We start from the raw sequence: 20,596 nt of genomic DNA, 5'->3' as shown, positions 1-20,596 counted from the left end.
GCGGTGCCGTGTGGGTGTGTTGTAAAGTGGCCATAGGGGCCGTTCACGCAGGTCACGCAAAAAGAGGCTCTTGCGACAGGGTGCCTGCTACTGCTTACTGACAAAGAAAATTCAGGGAACCTCAAGATGGATTGTGTCACACACAGAGAGGGAAACTTATCCATTGTTCAACAGTTAGGGCTGTTGTTTCATAGAATCGCACTCATTAGGGCTGGAAAAGACCACCAAGATCACCCAGTCCAACCACCAGCCCACCCCCACCACACCCACTGCCCACGTCCCTCAGTGCCACATCCACACGGCTCCTGAACACCTCCAGGGACGGTGACTGCACCACCTCCCTGGGCAGCCTGTGCCACTGCCTCACTGCTCTTGCTGAGAAGAAATTCTTCCTAATATCCAACCTGGATTTCCCCTGGCACAACTTGAGGCCATTCACTATCGTCCTATCACTGCTACATGAGAAAAGTCCCCTAACCTCACCACAACCTCCTTTCAGGTGTTTGTACAGAGCAATAAACTCTCTCCCGAGCCTCTTGCTCTCCAGACTGAACAACCCCAGCTCCCTCAGCCGCCCCCCATCAGGCTTGTGTTCCAGACCGCTCACAGTTCTGTTATCCTGTAAGATATTATTCTGCTAACATCAGTGCCTCAAAGCTTGCTGGGGACACAGATGGACTTATACAAGTCCAGGCAAGTCCTGGGCAAAGGTGGTGAAATCCTTTGTCTGGAGAACTTTGATGGACAAGGCCAGGGGCAAGGAGAGGAAGATAAACTGCAGCTAAATAGCCGTGAAGCGGTCTTTTGTGTGGACTTATCTAAGGATGATGGGCATCTCGGGGGATACTCACATGACTATTGCTCAAGCGCCCAGGGATGTCACGTAGGCAGGAGAAAAAGGAGGAAAAAGGACTCTCCTGGGCCTGCTACCTGAGTCCTGCTGCTTCCTCCTGGATCGGCTCCGCGACTTCCTTCTGCCACCTGCTTGCTGCCCAAGGCCGGCCACGCTGCTTCTCTCTCCCCCCCTGCTGCTTCTACCTCGGACCATCGAAACGTCGTGCAACGGGATCGCTGCTGGATCCTGGTGGTGACTATCCCCGCTTTACGCAATTCTTGCTTCTTTCCTTTATTTTCTATCGCCCTCCTTCCCTTCCCCGTCTCCCTGATTAGGATTATAATAAACTGGTCTGACCAACATTTGAACCGTTGTTTCTTAATCTCACGCCGGATATATAACATTAAAAGAACTTCATCTCTCTCCTCTAAATCGGAGCGAGACATACCCTTCTCTGTACACACTCCAGGGCCTCCATGTCTTTTCTGTAGTGAGATGCGCAAAATTGAACAAAGCACTCAAGATGTGGCCTCACCGGGGCGGAGTACAGAGGAACAATAACCTCTCTGGTCCTACTGGCTGCACTGTTCCCAATACAAGCCAGGATGCCGAGCCCGTCCCAGTCCTTGAGCACTTGGATGTAACAGTGAGTCTCATGTAAGTGGAACCTGGACACAGCTCACTCTTGTTGCAGGCAAAAGTTCCATGACTAAAGAGCTCATCTTCTCTTTCTCTGTTTTACATTTTTCATGAGATCACCCCACTGCAGTGCATAGGAAGGTAGAAGTGGGATTTTACTTGCACTTGCTTTCACAGCAACAGATGATGTGGTCTGTGACACAGGTCATCATAGCATTGTATTGATGAGGAGTTGAAACTCCAGTAAGCAAAGTTCTATGTCCTCTCCATCTTATGCTTTATTTAATGCTTTAAGCATTAAATAATTTGTTGCTTAAGAAGATGACAATGCTTTCAGCCAGACCTGTGGATAAAAGTGTTTCTAGTTGCTCTTGATACATTTTCTGCTATGGGATGCTACATATACTCAGAGCATGCCTAATAAGCCTAAGCTTCCAATGCCACGGAAGAAACCATCCTACAATCATGAAGTGGCTTGAATTGGAAGGGAGACCAAAGCCCACCCACCCCAACCCCTGCCATGAGCAGGGCTGCCCCCCACCAGCTCAGCTGCCCAGGGCCCCATCCAACCTGGCTTTGAGTGCCTCCAGGGATGGGGCACCACAGCTCTGGGCAGCTGTGCCAGCTGTGCATCAATGTAGCTTTGTTCTGTTTGGCCTGTAGCTTTTAAGAAATTCTTAAGGATTGCTAAAGGGTAAGATACAAAAATCTTTGCTTTTCCAACTGGTGAGCAACCAGTAACCATAATGCCATTTTTATTTGTTCATCTGCCACTACTGCTGTTATTTTACTGACATTAAGAATTCTTCTTTTCTAACATTACAGTACAAGTCCTCTTAAATGTAGATTTGAACAATGGGGACCAAGAAACATTAGTAGGCACCCTTCTGATCGACAACTGAAGACATAAACCAGTGAAACAACTTGAGAAGATGCATGTGCCAGTGTAGTTCCACCTGGAAGACAGTCATTGATTATACTGCAGAGAGATGCCTGTATCTCAGTCATATTCCACATGTTCCCAAAAAAGGTGAGTAAAAGTGAGATACTATGAAATCAGTATTGTCAGAAACATCAAAACTAGATTAATAATAAAACATCAGTGCCATTTTTTTCTAACTGTGCATAAGAAATCCAGATGCTGTTGATCCCTATAAATCACAGAATCATAGAATCAAAGAATCATAGAATGGCTTGAGTTAGAAGGGCCCTTGAAGACCATCCAGTTGCAACTGCCTACCGTGGGCAAGGTTGCAATCCACTAGGTTATTGAATGAATGTATAGCGTTAGCCAGATCGAGGATGTAAAAGCTGCAAACCTGTACTGTCAAAAAGACTGATAATTAAGAGGAGGCTGATACAATTACAGTGAGGATTTATAAGATGTTGTGAATAACCATGTCGTTTGAAGCACACAGTGTCTAATGCCATCTGGTGTGCTACAAGGACAATTTCTTGAAAGAATTGTGGAGTTGTTAAGCAATCGATGTATACTTAATTTCAGGTTTCTACTATTAATTTATTTTGATCGATAAATATGCAATGCAACAAACATATAATGCAGAAGTGTATTTATTATGTAGCAGAACTGAGTGATTAACAGAATTGTTAGGCTATTAAGTACCAATCAGTAGGAGCCATCACGGTCATCATGTGGCATAGTGAACAGGTAATCAGTGAGAAGAAACCGTTGTAATGAAAATAACAGAGCAGGACATGATCTATCAAATATCATCAGCTTCACCACAACTTCCTGTGTAGTTTTGTATAAACGTGTTCTTTCTGACAAGGGCTATTTATCCTTTTCATGTAGCTGAAGAAGAAGAAATCAGTGGAAGACAGCTACTGTTTGATGGGGTCAGACTGAGCCTATACCAGACAGCTCCTCCCTGTCACGAGGTGGATGTTGCTGCATATAAACAGCAGTCTTGACCACAGGAGTTGCTCAACTCCTTCCCAGGAGTGCTGATTTTGCTGCATGCGTGCAGACCATTTGTACAATGTGGGCACATGAAGTTCAGTGTTTAGTGGAAGTGCCATCTTTTGTGACACACATGCACTTACGGAAAGAGTTATACAGACACCTCTATTTTTCTTTTGTGCCTATTGCCTTTTGCTGTGCAGATCTAAGCAATGCCTGCAGACAGCTGCTGTCATAATGGTTCATGCAGCTTGTTGCAGCTTCCTGCACACCCAAACACTCTTGAAACCAATGTAGGCAGCAGGCTATAGGCTCTGGTGGCTGATGAGAAGGCAGCTTTGGACAAAAGAACACTTTGGTGGCTGACAGAATGTGACTGCCAGCTCTTGGCTAGCACAGTCACAAAGTGCTAATTCTAACAGATATATTTAGTAACCTTTTTCTTTTTTCAGTCTTGGAGGAAATTTGTGCCCTTTAAAGTTATGAGATGACTGCAAGAATTAAGCAAGATATGTTCTTGCAGGATGTAGAGCATTCCGGTACTAAAATGATGAGGCTGGTTAAAAGCATCCATAAAGCAAAACTATGTAGGTCTGCTCAGTTGTGAAAGCTTTACTAGAAAAAAAAAACACAAACATTTCCTTCTGAAATCAACAGTGGGCAGCTACTGAGATAAGTGACAGGTTATGATCTAGCCTGTAGGAGATAAGTGCATGGATATCACGTTTCTTAGGATAATGTGTTGTTTGCAGATCATTTCTGACCTTGACCCAGATTTATCATTTTTATGATTTGTTATCTTGTGTGAAGACGGTCTATAGGAAACCATTTTTATGGCACTTTACTTATATCAGTCACATTTCACAGTAACCACCTTGCAGTCAAAGATCATAAAATGAATTACAGCAAGCTCACTAGTTTCTTACTGTTGGAAATATTCAGTAATCTAATATAAAAGCTACAACATTCACAGTTTATGTTCCGGTAAGTTTGAATGCAACTTTCTCACAGGTGACACAGAAAAAAGAAACAGAAACTGGTGTTGATAAAATCTGTTCTACGAGAAGCTCTATCTCCAGTATGCAGTCAGCCAAACAGCAAGAAAGATAATGTGTGCTCCTGTGGTCACGAATGTCAGTCCTATAACACATGTACTGTGGAGGAAACCAAGCCAGGCAGGCTCCACTAAATTTATTTCTGTTGGCTGACAGGCAAAGGACAAATCATTCCCTTTTTTCTTCTCATGTCAATTCTGGAACAGGATAAAAGAAGCAAATGCAGCATTTCATCTTGCTTGAAAAGTGTAGAAACATGAGATCAGGAAGGAAGGACTTAGGAAGCCAGCTGCATGTTGTTGAGCCCTGAGGGCAGGCTCTTTTGTATTTATTCCTTTCTCAATGGACTTTTGCTTTTACAGTCAGGTTTTCTGCCACTTCTCAGGCAGTATCTTCCATACTTTTTCTGTTCTCATCGCTAGAAATCTTTTCCTCGTATCTGTCTTGTTTCAGTCTTGTAACTGTTTTCTTGTCTGTCGTGGACATAGAGGTGAGATTATTCACTTCCTGTTTTCAAAAGTCTCTCACATATTTGAAGACTGTCATGTCAGCATAAGTCTTTTTTTTTGTCAGACCACATTGTGCTGGCTCTTTTCACTAACCTTCACAGAACTTTTTGTCCTCCTCCTGATTTTTCCCAGCTCTGGATATAGCTCTCTAGCTCTCACTGGTGCTAGATAGTGGTGAAGATCGTCTCACACATTACGTGTACTATTCTGTGGTCTGTACATTCTCTGCGGCATTTGCCTCTTTCACAACAGTGCACTGTTGACTCATTTGTAGCCTGACCCAATATAAACTCTGTTTTCATCTTCTTCCACCTAAACTAATTTTCCTAGTCTTTGACGGCATCTTGTAAGACATGGAAAATCTTACTGAAGTCAGAATACAACCAACTGCTTCTGCGTTGTGCAGAAGTTTGCTGATGTTCACTGACAGGAAGTAAATCATTTTCTTTTTGTTAATGCATTGATATTCTGCAGCTGAATGTTAGTTTCTCTACATCATTTTGAAAGCTAAAAACTTTATGAGTGAAGTACACACTCAAAAAGCCTGCCTGCTCCCTTCCCAGCACAGTGCTTGCACATTTGCGCCCTATTTCTACATTTCTTGAAGAAAGTGTAGTTGGAGTGCTGTGCTTGCATTAAACCCTTGATCACCCCCCATAAAAGTAGACTTTTTACCCCCTTCCAGACAGTGGTATGAATTATAGCAAGGCTATAGTTAAGAGGTTTTTCACAAGTAAGCTTTTCACAAGTTCTATCTGTGTGATGCAAGTTCTTCCATCACATTACCAGAAACTTGTTTTTAGACTTTGCTGTCATTGAGACCTGGGTGTTTCACATCAGGAAAGGCTATATAAAAGCAGTTCAAACTTTCCAACATATTTCCATATCCCTTCACACTCATGAAGTTGCAGAAAGACTCTTATGTTCAGCTCTTGCCCTCCTCTTCTGACCCTCCTCACACACTGAGATCTATAAGGAGAAGGTTGGTTTTGGGGCAGGTGTAATTTTGTGTATCAAAACTGCTGAATATTTTAAGTGCGTGAGAAAGCTCAGGTAATAAAAACACAGATATCTGGTCAGAAGAGTGCATTAGGTTTTGAAAGGCAGAGGGGTCATGATTTGCAACAACCAGCCTCCAGAATGTGAGAAGTCTGCTGTCAAGCTGTAATTTTTTACAGTCTTTGAAGACCTACCAAACGTCTTCACAGCACCTAGCCGTAATATATCTCCAACTTCCTTCTTTATAGATAATATTTCATAATGATCAACATTATGAATTGATTAGGATGAGATTCAGAGCCTCGTTGTATCAACAGTTACATCAGCATGTCTGAAAATGTAATCCACATGCAGAGCTCCAGGTGTGATTTACATGGTGTTGGTAGCTATGTTACCCAAACAGGTCTGTAAAGAAAGTCCCTGTTTGGAGAACCAGCACTCTGGTTTTACAAAGTGCAGTGTAAACAACAGGTGCTGGAAGAAAGGAGTAGAAATGAGAGATGATATATGAGTTACACAATGTCTGTCAATGGGAAGATGGAAGAGCTGAGGTGTTAAAAATTCTTTGGTCTGGTGCTTTTGCCAGTGTGTAGTCCTAGCATCAGTGAATGCACATCAATGTTGCTGGAGTCAGGGCTTCCTCTGTAAGACTTCCCCAACGTTATCTCATTTTTCTTTCTGATATCATTATCTTTCTGTACCTTCAGCCTTTTACAGTAATTACTTGAAAGCATTGGTATTAACTCAAGGGAATACAAGGGAAAAATTGGAAAAGATTCTTATTAGGAGTACCAGTGAGTAACTTTCAGTATATTGACATACCTGTTGGTTTTTCAGAGTGCTTTCTGTACAAGCTGCACAAGAAATAGCTATTTTCACCTTTCTTTCTCATGATAGTGCAATATCAAGGGAAGGAGCCTTGGTTTGCACAGATACTCCATACCACTTACTCAGTGACATGATTAACAGTAAACTAAATATGCTTAGTAACATAATTTCCCATACCGCCTCAGAAAAAAATGATTAACTTAGTACCATAAATTCTTGTACTTGGTTTCTTGTTAAGAAGATATTTAAAAGCTTTTCCTGGTGGATGTAGAGTTAAAGCTTCTGAAAGCCCTTCCAGCAATACTGTTCAGCTGGAGTCTCTCTGGCCAGGCAGCACATGGGGATTTGCACTCTCCAGCCAGCCTGCCTTTGCTGGTGCCTAAGGAACCTGCATGGGGAGAAGGTGCTGAAGCTACCAAACACAGAGAAAGAAAGTGAGCAATGGCTGATCTCATCCCTTGCTTGGTCTGGGTTGGATTCTGTCCCTGCTCTTTTCTGTGATCAGTCTTGTTCACCACAAGCTCTCCTTTTGTTTTCCCCACTTCTCCGTTCCTTAGTCATCCTTCTCTTCTTATTTTTTTAATTATTTCCCTTTCTCCAAAGTAGTCTGTTCTACTTTGTCAAAATCCTGGCAGACTTAACAGCAAGCTCCTTACCTTGCAGTTTAAATCATAAACACCTAAACTAGAAGTGCAGTTATTTTATTGTTTCGCTTTCATCATACTCACCACAAGCTAAGCTCATTTAGATTGCTGGTCTCTGAAGAGGCACTGAGGGCTCTTCCAGAGAAGGATCTCATGCCATTGCCTTCCAAAGGAGCTACTGATGTGGTGGGACTTGAGGGTTGGCTTTGTGAGACAAGGCCCAGAGTTTCTAGATATATCACCCCTTGTCACTTTGTCCTTTAGTCTAATTGTGACTGGGCCTTATCTGGAACAGCCTGCCATCCCCCAGAAAAGCTGCCTAGGAAAGTGTGAGTGAAAGCTAGAGGCATGAATGGCTTAGCTTGGCTTTAGCCAGGATAATTATAAATGAGGTGTACAGACATGTCAGAGGTGAAAAGTCAGAAGTAAAAAATGAGCTGGGCTTTCCCTTTTTGTAGTGCTATGAATTCTTCACATCCTAGTTGCACAGCTCTGTAATCGTCCTTTATATTGTGTGGCTGAAATTTAACAAAAATGTCCTTTGAATTACACAAAAAGAATATGGTTTGCCCCAACAAGTTCCTTGTTATCTGTGTTATCTGCTGGAGCTGCACTTGTGAACACTCCACCTTTATCACAGGTGAATTCTCAATGAATGCTGTGTGTGGGAGCTGTGAAGTACAAATCATCGCAGCCTTTTTAGCCATAAACCCTGGTATGGTGTCAGAAGAGTCAAATTTAGCAAAGAAACTAGAAGTCATACAAGGACTTTCTGGAAACCCCCATGAACCACAGAGATGTAGAGTTGAGGAATTCATTCCTATTGCATGCTAACCAAGGCACAGCCGGACTATGAATATACTTTTCATTTTGGAGTTGAATCGCATAAAGGATTTTGATGGTGACACAGTCAGTGAGTGAAACGCAGCCCCATGGGAACTTATAGCACCTGTTTCTTTGAGGACAGCATGTTCCATATCAAAGCAAAGTTAACCAAAGGTTATCAAGACAAATGCTTCCTTTCCCTACTTTCAATTTGTTGAAAGAGGAACAATCCCTCTCCTCTCCTTATGATACAACAACTGTGTCAGCAGAGATCTTAAAAACTTCCTCTTTTTAAATGGGGAAAGCCAAACTCTCACGATTTCAGAGACAATGTTCTTGAACAGATTCTTGCTGCCTTAATCTAAAGAGACTGTATTTCCGAATAGCCAAGGTTTTTATTTTTAAATTGGGCTTGCCAATGAATCTGTGATCAAGTGGCAGAGCACAGTGCCTTACCTGTGCCCTCATCATAATTGATTGTTTTCAGCCACTTCTAATAGACAAGAATTTCGTGTTCTTTCATGAAAATCAGCAGTCAGAGAGAGATAGGGCCCTCCCTAACAGCCTGAGCAAAGGGCAGGGAAATGTCAGCCTTCTTCTGACGTCAGCTGGCCAGCCCACTGCTGGGATATCACTCGGTCATAAGAGCTATGCTATGTCATTTTTGCTTTTGAGAAAGCCAAAAAAAAAAAAAAAAAAAACAACAACCAATGTACAGAAGTTGAAGAAGCTGCTAATATGGAGGGAGGAATAGGGAACACAGCTGCATTTTTATGGTGGAGAGGCGTGGCAAGTGTGCCACACAAAATGTCTGAAAAAACATTGCGAAAATGCTTTCTCACATTTCCAAATCCCAAATAGTTCATTAAAACATAAGATGATGGAAATAAGAAAGTACAGGAAAAACTAATCCAAACTACATGTAACTACCCTGTACAAAGAATCAGCGCCTGTTCTCATGGTTCTTTCTGCAACAGTTCCTGCAATGTATGCTAACAAGCCTCAAGACTGTAACCCCAAATGTTGTCTTTTCCACATGAAGTTACACAATTTCATTTGTAACAGGTCACTTCTGCTGTCTGCATTTTTCATTGTCAATTGAATGCAATAATACATATGCAAAAAAAATTGCATCACTCAAAGGGTTAGAGCACAGTGCAAAGGTCACACTTGATGATAGTGGTGTGGACATAACCTTGGCACAAATGAACAGGTCTATAAACCCGTAGCATTATGTAGTATGTCACAACCAACTGGTTTTAATTTTTTTTTTTTTTTAACTGAGAATATGTATCAGGTAAATAAAATGAACTTTTAAATCTCTCTTTAACTGTAAAGTTTTCCATAGAGTTCAGTCCACTCTGGATGAGGTAGGCAAATTTCAGTAAGCTACGGAAACTGCAGGGCAGAAGCTCAGGGGATTGACCAAGACCTGAACACAGAGGACTGCCTGGCAATGCAGTGCTATGTTCCTGTATTACTTAGCAAGGATGAATAAGACTTTGCAATGCAAATCTAAGACCTTGCAATGCAAATCACACTATTAATGTTTGGTTTATTATGATGGTACATTACTCACTGTGAATAACTCCAAGGTTCTGCATCAGATTAAAAAAAAAGAACAAAAACAATAAAAAGATTACATTGTTATGGGTATCTTAAATATACACACTTTCTCATTATAAAAATAAGTCTGGTTGGCTCTTCCTTTGCAAAATGTAATCTTGCCGTAAAAACCTTATACAGCACACCATTGTGACTAGCTGTCGCAATAAATAGTTCATCCAAGTTAAATTAGCTAGTATCATATTTCTGATATTTGCTTTTTAAATTAATGGCATAGTATAGCCAGAGTATTGCTACAACTTCCCAGCGAGCCACTAAAAACAGTGGCAAAAAAATAGGTTTCATTTACTTTCACAGCCATCAGCAATTGTCTTGGACTTTAAAAAACAATGTCAGAAGTCTGTGGTCAGAGTTTCAAGTATGAATTTCCCTAAGAATGCAGCAATAAGAGAAACTTAACAACCTTTGTTTTTCTTTCAACCTGACTGAAGTGTGAGGAGTGTTTAGTTCCTTTCCAAAGGTGATAGTATTTCTGAATCAGAAACTTCTTGTTTGGAGTCCTGATGGTACTCTGTTGTTTCGCTGGCCTCTTCCACAGTCTCATCACTTTGACTTTTAGGTTCTTCTGAAATGACAGTGAGCCAATCATGAAAATGATGCTCTTCTTGTGGAACTGGAGAAATAAACTGCGAACCACTAGGAGGTTTGCTCAAAAACTGTGAAGGAAAGAGGAAATGAGAGGTAAGCTGCACCAGCCATCCCATCCTGCTTGCTTAGAAATATGTTTTATATTGTTTTCCACACAAGCTAGCTTTCTTAGTCCTTAGAAGTCCTTTAGAGTGCTGACAATAGAGCAAGCTCTTTCCCCCTTGCAAACCAGAAGTGCCTTTATTTGTAAGAACCAACCCCATGGCAAGCAACTTCTATGGAACATAAACTTACTTACTTTATAAAAACCAACCTCCTAGGTTTTGTTTGGGAAGAAAAATGACAATGATTTTGCTGCAGGTGAAGGAGCCCACAGAGAGATTTAGAATAGCTTCAAGAGACACAAATCATCTGAACCATCTCAGAGAGATGTTAGCTTGATACATTGAATAGTGCTGTTTTAAATGTCAATATGAAACATAACTACTGGGTAAAGGATAGGGAGGGAGATCTACAGAGCTATGCCTTCACAGCAGCTGAGCTCCAGGTTCAGCAACTGCTGAGTGCTGAGCATATGCTTAACTTACAGTACAAGGTGATTGCTAGGCCTGCGACAAAGCTTTAGAGTGCTAAATCCTGAAGGAGGCAAAATGGAAGGCTGAAGAAATGCTTCAGGAAATTTAGAGCAGTATAAGTTAGCTACTTTAGCACATATAACATTTTGCATAACCTTGTTCCTTAGAGATTCTGATATAGCATAACTGATTTAAAGCTGCTGCATGGGTAACAAGGTCATTGCCAGTAGCAATGGCTTAATTTATCCCGAGTCTTCAGATTTCATTAAATTCTTTGCTTAAGTTGAGTTCTAGTATATTTGTGTAATAACCATTTCAGAACAGGTGTACAATCTGAAGTGTAAAATCAGAAAGTGGAGACAGATCTCAGTTGCTCACCATATTAAAAGAGGAACCATGGGTTAACACCTGCTATTCTCTGACTTCAAAATGCAAGACAACATCCTGTTTCTAAGCCATAAAAAGCCTCATATTACAGATTACGTAATTGCTTTAGGAATAAAAATCTATGCCAAATTTTTTAATTGTCCAACTTTTAAGTATTTTGGACTATTCTGTTGCAGAGCAATTCAGAATTACAGCATTTTAAACTTTATTTTACACCAGTATTCTTCAAAAGGAAGACTGATTTCAACATTGTGCTTATATCTATGCAGAGCTCAATGAAGAAAATGAGGTAAAATTAATGCAAAATTTATAACCTGTAAGTATCTGAAACTAAACATTAAATGAACCACTTTCCACCACCATGCTCCTGCCGAAAAGTTACCTTCTTTTGTCAGCTTTTCCCAAAGTTCACAACTTCATCACTTACACTTAGTTGAATAAATTGTCTTTAGTTCATGTATGGCAGAAGAGCAGGAGCTACCATACACAATAGATATATACTAGCAGACAACAGAATGAGTTCTTCAGAGCACCTACCAATAACCAGTGCTGTCCTTTATCATCTACAAGCCTCCCTGATGGCTGACAACCAGGAGCAAAGGAAGAATGCAAAATAAAATGGAAAGGTTTGGCTGCAGAGAAGCTTTGAGAAGCAGAGAGTTGTACCAAAAAGACTGATTTTAATTGTGCTAGGGAGGGAACAAACCTCTTTCAAGTGTTGTGGGAAAATATATGAAGGGCAGAAAACATGCTTGGTGAGTCGGTACAGATACCAAAAGGAAATGAAACAAATAGGAACAGATATTATAACAGCCAGCATTGATCCTAGAAGAACAATCACAACTATCCACACAGGAGTTACACCTGCAAAGATACAAAGAAAAATACATTAAAACTGCAATTACGAATTCTATACATGCTCGTCAAATAATCACTTTCCCAAGGGAATTATAAAAAAACAACCTGTCTTAATAGGGTGAGAAGGTTCTCAATAAAGTGCATATAAAAATTACTAGATTTAGAAATTTACGGTTACACTGCTACACGATTCTGCATGCAACACTAAGCAAAAGATGAATGTGATCATCCACAGGATGATATGTGGAAAAAAAAAGCTCTTGTATACATTTTTTTGTATTCTTGGGGTGTAGGAGTTGATACTGCCAGAGTATAGGATTTCATTTTTCTCTTAAGGATACATGTAACAATGGCAGCAAAGTAAAGACACAGGACAAAAGTCTGTAGGCTTCCAAAATACTGAGACTTTGAGAAAAGTTGTGTCCATTTATGGATTTCACAACAGGTGATGAGAACAACGTAGCCATTCAACACTGAAAATATTTTACATCGTGATTGCTAAGTGCAGCTTTAGCCACAGATGAACAAGCAACAACACCACCGCCTAAACCCATCTGCAATTCAACTGCAGTGCATGCAGATAACATACAAGTAGAAAAAATATTTAGGACATTTTTAAGAGTAACAGGTTAGCTTCCCAAAGATGGCTTCCTCTGCTCATTAACTTGTGTCTCTGCCTGAAGAGAAGGTTACCTGAAGTACACATTATGTCTGTGAAAAAGACATGTGACTCTTTTTAACTGATCCTTTATCCTAAATCTCCCTGCTGAGATTACAGGGACCAACGATACAGATTGCTGGACTCCCTCGGCAGCAGCTAAGATGGCATGGCTGGAAATGAATGCGTTTTTGGTGCCTAACTGCCTTAAGCATGAAAAGCAATTTGTTTTTATCATCAATTAACAACTACTGTGCTTTACACAGAAAAAAAGCACTGTGGCCTCATGGCAGACATTGTACATTTTCTAATTGAACACCATGTTTATAACATTCTGATGCTCCAGATCTTACCATTATGGGTGGTCTGCTCACAAAGCTCTTCACTCAGTTCTCCTGTTTTGTTCCACTCAGGAATAACCCCTTGCACTTGAATACAGTATGTCGTCCACGGCTCCAACTGAGATAATATTTCAGAGTTATGGTTAGTATCTATGTGAATTACCTAATAAGAGAGAAGGATACAAAATAAATGCAAAGCAGGAGTCCAGTGAATGTACAAAGTAATTAAAATGGCAGTAGGACAAATCCTAGCAGTTACAGCTGCAATGTGAATCAGGCTTTTAGAGGCAGAATGAAACGTCTTACCAGTGTCAAATAACTGGTATCTCACTGATTTCATCTCTGGTTGGAGTGGGAGATCACTCATACCACTACCTTTGTCTGTCTTCACTAATGCCTCCAGCTGCATTAGTGAAGCTGTGGTCTAAAGAGCCCTACAGAGAAGTGATTAATCAGATGCTTGCAGAGAGAAAGAATTGCCTTGCCAGATGAGATCACTTGAGAATGCTGTTACAGACAAACATCACCTAGTTCCAGAGCCAGTATGATGGAAGATCTAGACAAAATTTAGAAGATAGTGAAATAAAAAGAATTGTTGAAGTATTAGATGATGGACAACAATGCAATTTGCTCTTTACAGGCATGGTTGGTTACATTTCTTTAGTTACTTACACGGTCTCTGCAAAATATAGCAACTCCTATGAGTTGGCTCATTATGTAATAAAAACAGACTCTTAGGGCTGAGAAGACTTTCTAGTAAGTATTCAAGATTTTGAGCAAGCCTCCACTTCAGAAGAACAGCCTGTGAAATTATGCAGTCTGTCCTTTTGCCTCTTTGATCCTGATGGGAAATTTCTCAGACTGAAGTGTTACAAGCACAGACTCTAACTGAAGTTGCTACTTTCTCTGGTAAATGGTCTTAGTTTGTGGCCCATACTCAAAACCACCTTTGTTTCTTGTAACTGGGGAACTGAAAAGCATGTATTGTTTGGGAACTAATGATCCTTAATTTTCTGGAATTGAATGCCAAGGAGTTTTGCAGAGTAAAAAACACACATTAGAATTATATGTAATGGAGTCCTACTAGATGAAAATTGTAGTGATGTACCAAGCCCTTCCAGTAAAGTGCTTCCTTCTTTTCCTGTAATGGAATTTATGATCCTAAATAATTAATAAATCATTTATGATCTTTAACCAGGCGTTCTCTAAGGAGAGGCCTTTTGAGTTGAGTGACACATCTGCCTGAGGAAAAGGCTGTCCATCAAATAAAGCAGGCAAATAGAAAATGATGAGGTAAAAAGATGATCACAGAACAGAAAGCCCCAGCCATGGTGTTACTGAAAGCTCAGTGTTCCACAAAGAGCACAAACACTAGAACGACAAGAGATTTGAATCTAAGTCAGCTTATCACCATGTTCTTAGATACCACTGATGTCGCAGCATCTAAGTATTCCCTTGCCTGTGTGTGTGAAATACACAGACTTGGTAGGAAGACTGCACCACAAGTCAAACGTCATTTCCTGAGGGAATAAAGTCTTATAATGTAGCATTTATTTCTAATTAAGGAAGGAGCAAATCATCTCTGCACTACTGTTTAGCTACACAACTGTCTGCCATTTTGCTGTGAATACCAGTTGTACTCACTAGGTTTTATTCTCTAATTAGTAGTGATGTAGTTTTATTCCAATACTGTTATTTTGTTGAAACTTCGTATCAACACAGCATTTTACCAGGAAAACCCTAAAAAGTCATAGAGTCACAACATCCTGGAGGCAGAAATTACCTTTTTATTGCCGCCTTTCTTCCAGTACAGTATTCGGTAATTCCATGAGCCGTAATATTGCTTAAGAGACCACTTGTCATGCGCATGGTCAGCAGCTGGGCCTGTGAAGTCCACGTGCAAAGTCCCTGACTCAGACTTCACATTCACACTGGGTGGCCCAATGACCGCTATATGGAAGAGACGAAAGAGCGGAATTCAGTTTTACGTTGTTTTCATTTTGAATTTTTACATAAACTGTGATAATTCATGCTTTAAATCTTTTTATGTATTAAAAAAAAGTAGTTTTCTGTCCTGAGTCAGGCATAAATAAAGCCTTTCTTAATAGAAAGGCTCTTCAAAGAGAATTGTCTTTGCAGTTTACATATTTAATTCACTCAGTTCTCTTTTTCCAGCTGCGGGCACCCTTGGGGAGGAAGGACTATTTCCATGGGTTATTGCTCACTTCTCCTCCCAAGATGCACTGTTGCAACATCTGAGGAGACCTTCCAGTGAAGCATCTCAATGTTCTTTTCACTGTGATTGTTTCGACAAACTGAAACATTTGAATTACTTCTGTGCATCTTGATTGAGCTCCTTAGGTTAAATATTGTATTTCAAAAATGGCTTGTCTTTATCAAGTTTTTGTGCCACCACCTAATTTCATGAATAGCTTAGTTGTCAACAGCATTATGTGCTGTGAGCTCTCCATTAAAGCCTCCTCTAATTCCAGCAGCACAACTCTGCCTTAGCTGCCTGTAATAAAGTTTGACCTACCTACAGTCACACTATAAGGTGTCTAGGAAAGGAAAAGCTCAAAATACGGATAATTTTGCATTGAGAGATATGTGTTTAATTAAAACAAAACACTTATTCTTTTCTGAACCATAGATTCATGTTATGCTCATTAATTTGTTTCTTTTTGAACTTGTGAAAAATAGCATGAGGAAGGTCTCCATTACTCTCATCTTCTTAAGCTGTTTCTTCAGTTAAACATGGAATTTCTTTAAGCAAAAATAAAATATGCACCACCAGAAATGGTAACACAGAGAGGCATTCAGGTATTTTTATCAAGGTGCCTTGCTGAGATCAGCTATGACCACCTTAAAAATCTCCATGTCTTCTGCAGAGATTTGGCCCAGGTAGTACTTCCAGGTCCTTCTTTCCAAGTTTTCTCAATTCAGGCATAAACTGCCTCTCTAAAGCCAAGCCTGCATTGATGACTACATTTTCTTTCAAACATACGTCAAACTACAACTTTGTTAATTAATGCTTTACATGTTTGCTCTCTGCTCTGATAACCCATCCATACTTTTTGTATTACACTTTCTTTTGGCAGTAATTTAAATTTGCCATACATGTCCAACCTGCTAATTTTATAGGGTTTTTTTTTGTTGCCCCCTTAATTTTATGCTTATACAGAAATGTATGTATACATATTCACAAAAAGAATTTTTGTTACTTCTATACATTATTACATATTTTATGTGAGGCCCATGACAATTGCTGTTCACTCAGTGCAGCTCAGGCAAGCTAAAAAGTTGGACACCCACATTAATTTGCAATGCTGTGTTTTGTTTATTGTGCTATGTTCCAGCACTTCTGTTCTGGGCAGATTAAGTTACATCAACATTATGCTTTTGGAGAGATAACTAACAGAAATATTTAGAAAAACAAGGCTGTAAGATTCTCTGAAATCCAAGGAAGAGAATGCTGAAATTAAGCAAATGAAGACAGAGCAAGAAAGAAAGGATTTTAAGAAGTATTTCTCAAATGTGAGATTTGGTATTAAGAGCCGTGAGGAAAAAAAATGCCTTGGGTAACATTAATTACATGGTCTAAAACAAGTTGATTTGGTTTATGAGCAGAGGAGGAATGTAAGAAATAAAGGGTTCTTATTGATAAAACTCACTCCCACATTCCAGTGCTCAGATGAGAGATTAATAATTACAGCTGGACTAGGTGACAGATCTTTACTATGAGAGTGGTGAGGTGCTGGCACAGGCTGCCCAGAGAGGTTGTGGATGCCCCAACCCTGGAGGTGTTCAAAGCCAGGATGGGGCCCTGAGCAGCCTGATCTAGTATTAAGTGGGGAGTTGGTGGCCCTGCCTGTGGCAAGGAGGGGTTGGAGCTTCATGATCCTTGAGGTCCCTTCCGACCTGGGCCATTCTGTGATTCTTAGAAGTCTTCAACCTTAAATGATTCTATGATTAATATCTCTGCTGTGCACAATCATATAAGTCAATATCTCTCACTAAGGGCTGTAAAGCTTCACTAACAGAACAGTATTGTACAATTAAGATTATTTCTAGACAGAAAATTAAACTTTTGCTGTGAATGCCCCCTTTTAAAAATGGAATAAAATAAAACATCCTCCAAAGAGGTTTTGAGTCCCAATACTAATATTCAGTAAAACAGTGAATCTTCAGCATTTTCTGAGAGCAACTTCCCTCTTCAAAAAATGAAAGTGTTACAACTAACATTTTATTTTTCAACATAATTACTTTTAAAATAGATTTCTACACTATAGCTTTTCTTCTGGGGCCAAATTGTACAGGTGTATCAAGAACAGACAACATTTTCATGGCAGATTAGAGGAAGGCTTACTGTCAGCCATTGGCTTAAACCTGACAACCGCCCAGTCCGAGTGCTCATCCTTCCACTCTGCCCTGACCCGTAGCACATAGGTTCCATAAACAGACAGAGAAGAGACGTCGCACTCCGTGACATTCAGGTTGGTTGTCACATTAGTAAAGTCCTGCTTAGGGAAACTGCTGTATGGAAGAAGGAGAAAAAAAAAACAAAACAAAAACAAACAAATAAACAAACAAACAAACAAAAAAAAACAAATTAAATGATAGGTAAACTATAAAATGGACAAAATATCTTTCCTGTCAGTGAACTGGGACAGTGGCATATCTGCTTCTTAATACACCCAGTTATGACTCATGGACAAAGAAAGGTAGATCAAGGTAGATTATTTCTAGTGTATACACACACATTAAGCACTTCATATATACATATACATTCATGACAGACAGAGAGTCAGAAAATAGAAGCCCTTTTCTTGGCAGTGGTTACAAAGATGTGATTCAGCAGACACTAGGTATTAGACCAGACTGGAAATATTGGACAATACCTCCGTGTGTGTCTTTGCTCTCTGACTTTGCTGGACCCCTCAGAGATGTGTCTAAGAGAGAGCTGGGGAAACAGTCTGAGAGCTGACTGGGGACTGTTTAATAAAAGATTATGCTGCTAGGGATGAGAGATCAGAGAAGGTCCTAATGTTCAGCAGGATTACAGCTGTCAAACAACAGGTGATGGCTATGCAGGCAGCGGCTCATAGGAGCCAACTTTAAAATGTGTTTCCAGTTCTGAAAAAGTACATATGAAACTGCTTTGGTTTTGGGCACCTCAGTACAGAAAGGACATTGAGGTGCTGGAGCAGGTCCAGAGAAGGGCAATAAGGCTTGTGAAGGGCTTGGAGAATATGCCTTACGAGGAGAGACTGAAGGAACTGGGGCTATGCAGTCTGGGGAAAAGGAGGCTGAGGGGAGACCTTCTTGCTCTCTTCCAATATCTGAAAGGTGCTTACAGTGAGAGTGGGGTTAGTCTCTTTTCACTGGTGACAGATGACAAGATGAGGGGAAATGGCCTTAAGTTGTGCCAGGGTAAGTTTAGGTTGGATATCAGGAAACACTTCTTTACAGAAAGCATTGTTAAGCACTGAAATAGGCTCCCCAGGGAGGTGGTTGAGTCTCCATCCCTGGATGTGTTTAGAAACCATTTGGATGTGGTGCTCAGGGACATGATTTAGTAGAGGGCTGTTAGAGTTACGGTAGTATGGTTAGGTTGTGGTTGGACTCAATGATCTTTAAGGTCTTTTCCAACCTGAGTGATTCTATTCTATTCTATTCTATATGCAGAAAAAATGTCAGCCTTGTTATTCAGCTCAGAAGACAAGCATCTCATAAGCTAAAAGAAAAGGAAAGCTACCAATTTCCCTATAAAAATGGAAAGAAGTCAAACATGCACAGCTGTAAAATGTGGATTTTAAAAAACAGTATCACCAAAAAAAAACCCACAACTCTGCCATACTTACCTTTTGAACTGGACAGTGTAACTTAGATTGCCTTTGTGAACCGTAGGTGGATCCCATAGTAAAACGCTCCGAAAATTTACTGAATTTATCCTTGCATTTCGGGGCTTGGGCACTATTCCAGACACTGGGAGCAATCAACAACAAACATTTTAGTGTGTGTTCCTCCAGTGTCTTTTCAGTCATCCATGACATAAATACAACCCTCCCTTTCAATCTCAGCCTTTAAAATATTTTCTCAAACAGACTCGAGCATGTGCTAGCCACATTCCAACAACTAATTAACCCTCGATGCCTATCATTAGTCTCAAGATTGTGCAACAAAGACAAATCAGCTGGCATCAGTGACTTCCAGTAAGTACTGCCTTCATGATAACATCACTTCTGAGCAATGACTGCTCCTACTTATGACTTGTTGCCTATCAAACTGCCTGCACAAGCTTTCACTGAGATTGCCAACACTGTTTCTCTGCACTGCTCCTATAGTACTATGGCTAAACATGGCTGTGTGGATGAATTTTTTTTGTATTTTTATTTTTATTTTTTTGCTGAAGGGGAGCACAAACCACAGATCCAGAAGGGTTTGGGTTGGAGAGGATCTGAAAGTCCACCCACCCCAACCCCTGCCGTGGGCAGGGCTGCCCCCCAGCAGCTCAGGCTGCCCAGGGCCCCATCCAACCTGGCCTGGAATCAAGAAGAGTCTCTCCGCACAGAACTAAAAGAATGAAACAGAACCCTTACAGATGTCATCACTGCGTGGATTAGTACTGACTTTTAAAATGCTTTGTTTGTCCCTTTTAACGGCCGCCCTTTGGAAGAAGGGAGATAAACGAGAAGTAGCTTTGAAGACAAGAGATCTATGAAGTATGCCATGCAGATAAAGGTGCTATTGATCGGCAGTCTTCATAAGTGATGAGAACAAAACCGAAATTAAGTAAAGGAAGTCCTCAAACAGCACCGGCCGTAGTCCATTACTGTTACGACTTTATCATTTTAAAGCAACCGCTGATACTGAAACGAAATCGAAGAGCACGCCTGAGCCTCGTAAACAAGCCTCACCCGAACGCTGCTCCGACACCGCAGAAGTGCTCCGCACTCCCTGCCCTCTCGGGTTTCGCGCACCCCGGCTCCCCACGCAGGCCGAGTCCCACCGCAGCGGTCCGGCCCGGCGGGGAACGCCGCCGCCGAGCGCCCCGCTGAGGAGCTTCCCCGCCCGCCTCACTCACCGCACAGCAGCAGGCAGCCCCAGAGGGCGCCCCGCAGGGCTGCTGCCATGGCGACTTCCTCCCGCCGTCAGCCGCCGCCTCACGGAGCCGGGCGCTGCCCCAGCAGCGGGGCTGCCCCGCAGCCCTTCCGCACTGCCGCGGCCCGGCGGGGCGGGGCGGGGCGGCCTGGGGAAGGAGGAACCGCAGTCCGCAGGGAAATTCCCTCTCAGGGCGGCACCAGCGCT

At 41.2% G+C, this 20,596-nt stretch overlaps 1 protein-coding gene across 1 annotated transcript; it reads right to left on the bottom strand.

The window, feature by feature from the left end:
• Positions 1–9,790: 9,790 nt before the first annotated feature.
• IL10RB (interleukin 10 receptor subunit beta) lies at positions 9,791–20,556 on the bottom strand. The gene is made up of 7 exons (XM_085242164.1): positions 20,373–20,556; positions 19,150–19,273; positions 17,655–17,821; positions 15,072–15,238; positions 13,301–13,451; positions 12,138–12,295; positions 9,791–10,537 (listed from the first exon to the last, which is right to left on the bottom strand). Exons 1-7 carry the CDS (start codon positions 20,419–20,421, stop codon positions 10,325–10,327), a joined length of 1,029 nt encoding a protein of 342 aa, XP_085098290.1. The 5' UTR covers positions 20,422–20,556; the 3' UTR covers positions 9,791–10,324.
• Positions 20,557–20,596: the final 40 nt, after the last annotated feature.

Source organism: Meleagris gallopavo, chromosome 1, assembly GCF_905368555.1.
Source record: "Meleagris gallopavo chromosome 1, MGAL_WU_HG_1.1, whole genome shotgun sequence".
Classification (NCBI taxonomy): domain Eukaryota; kingdom Metazoa; phylum Chordata; class Aves; order Galliformes; family Phasianidae; genus Meleagris; species Meleagris gallopavo.
The sequence above is the reverse complement of the archived record's forward strand: the minus strand, read 5'-3'. Positions and strand labels throughout refer to the sequence as shown.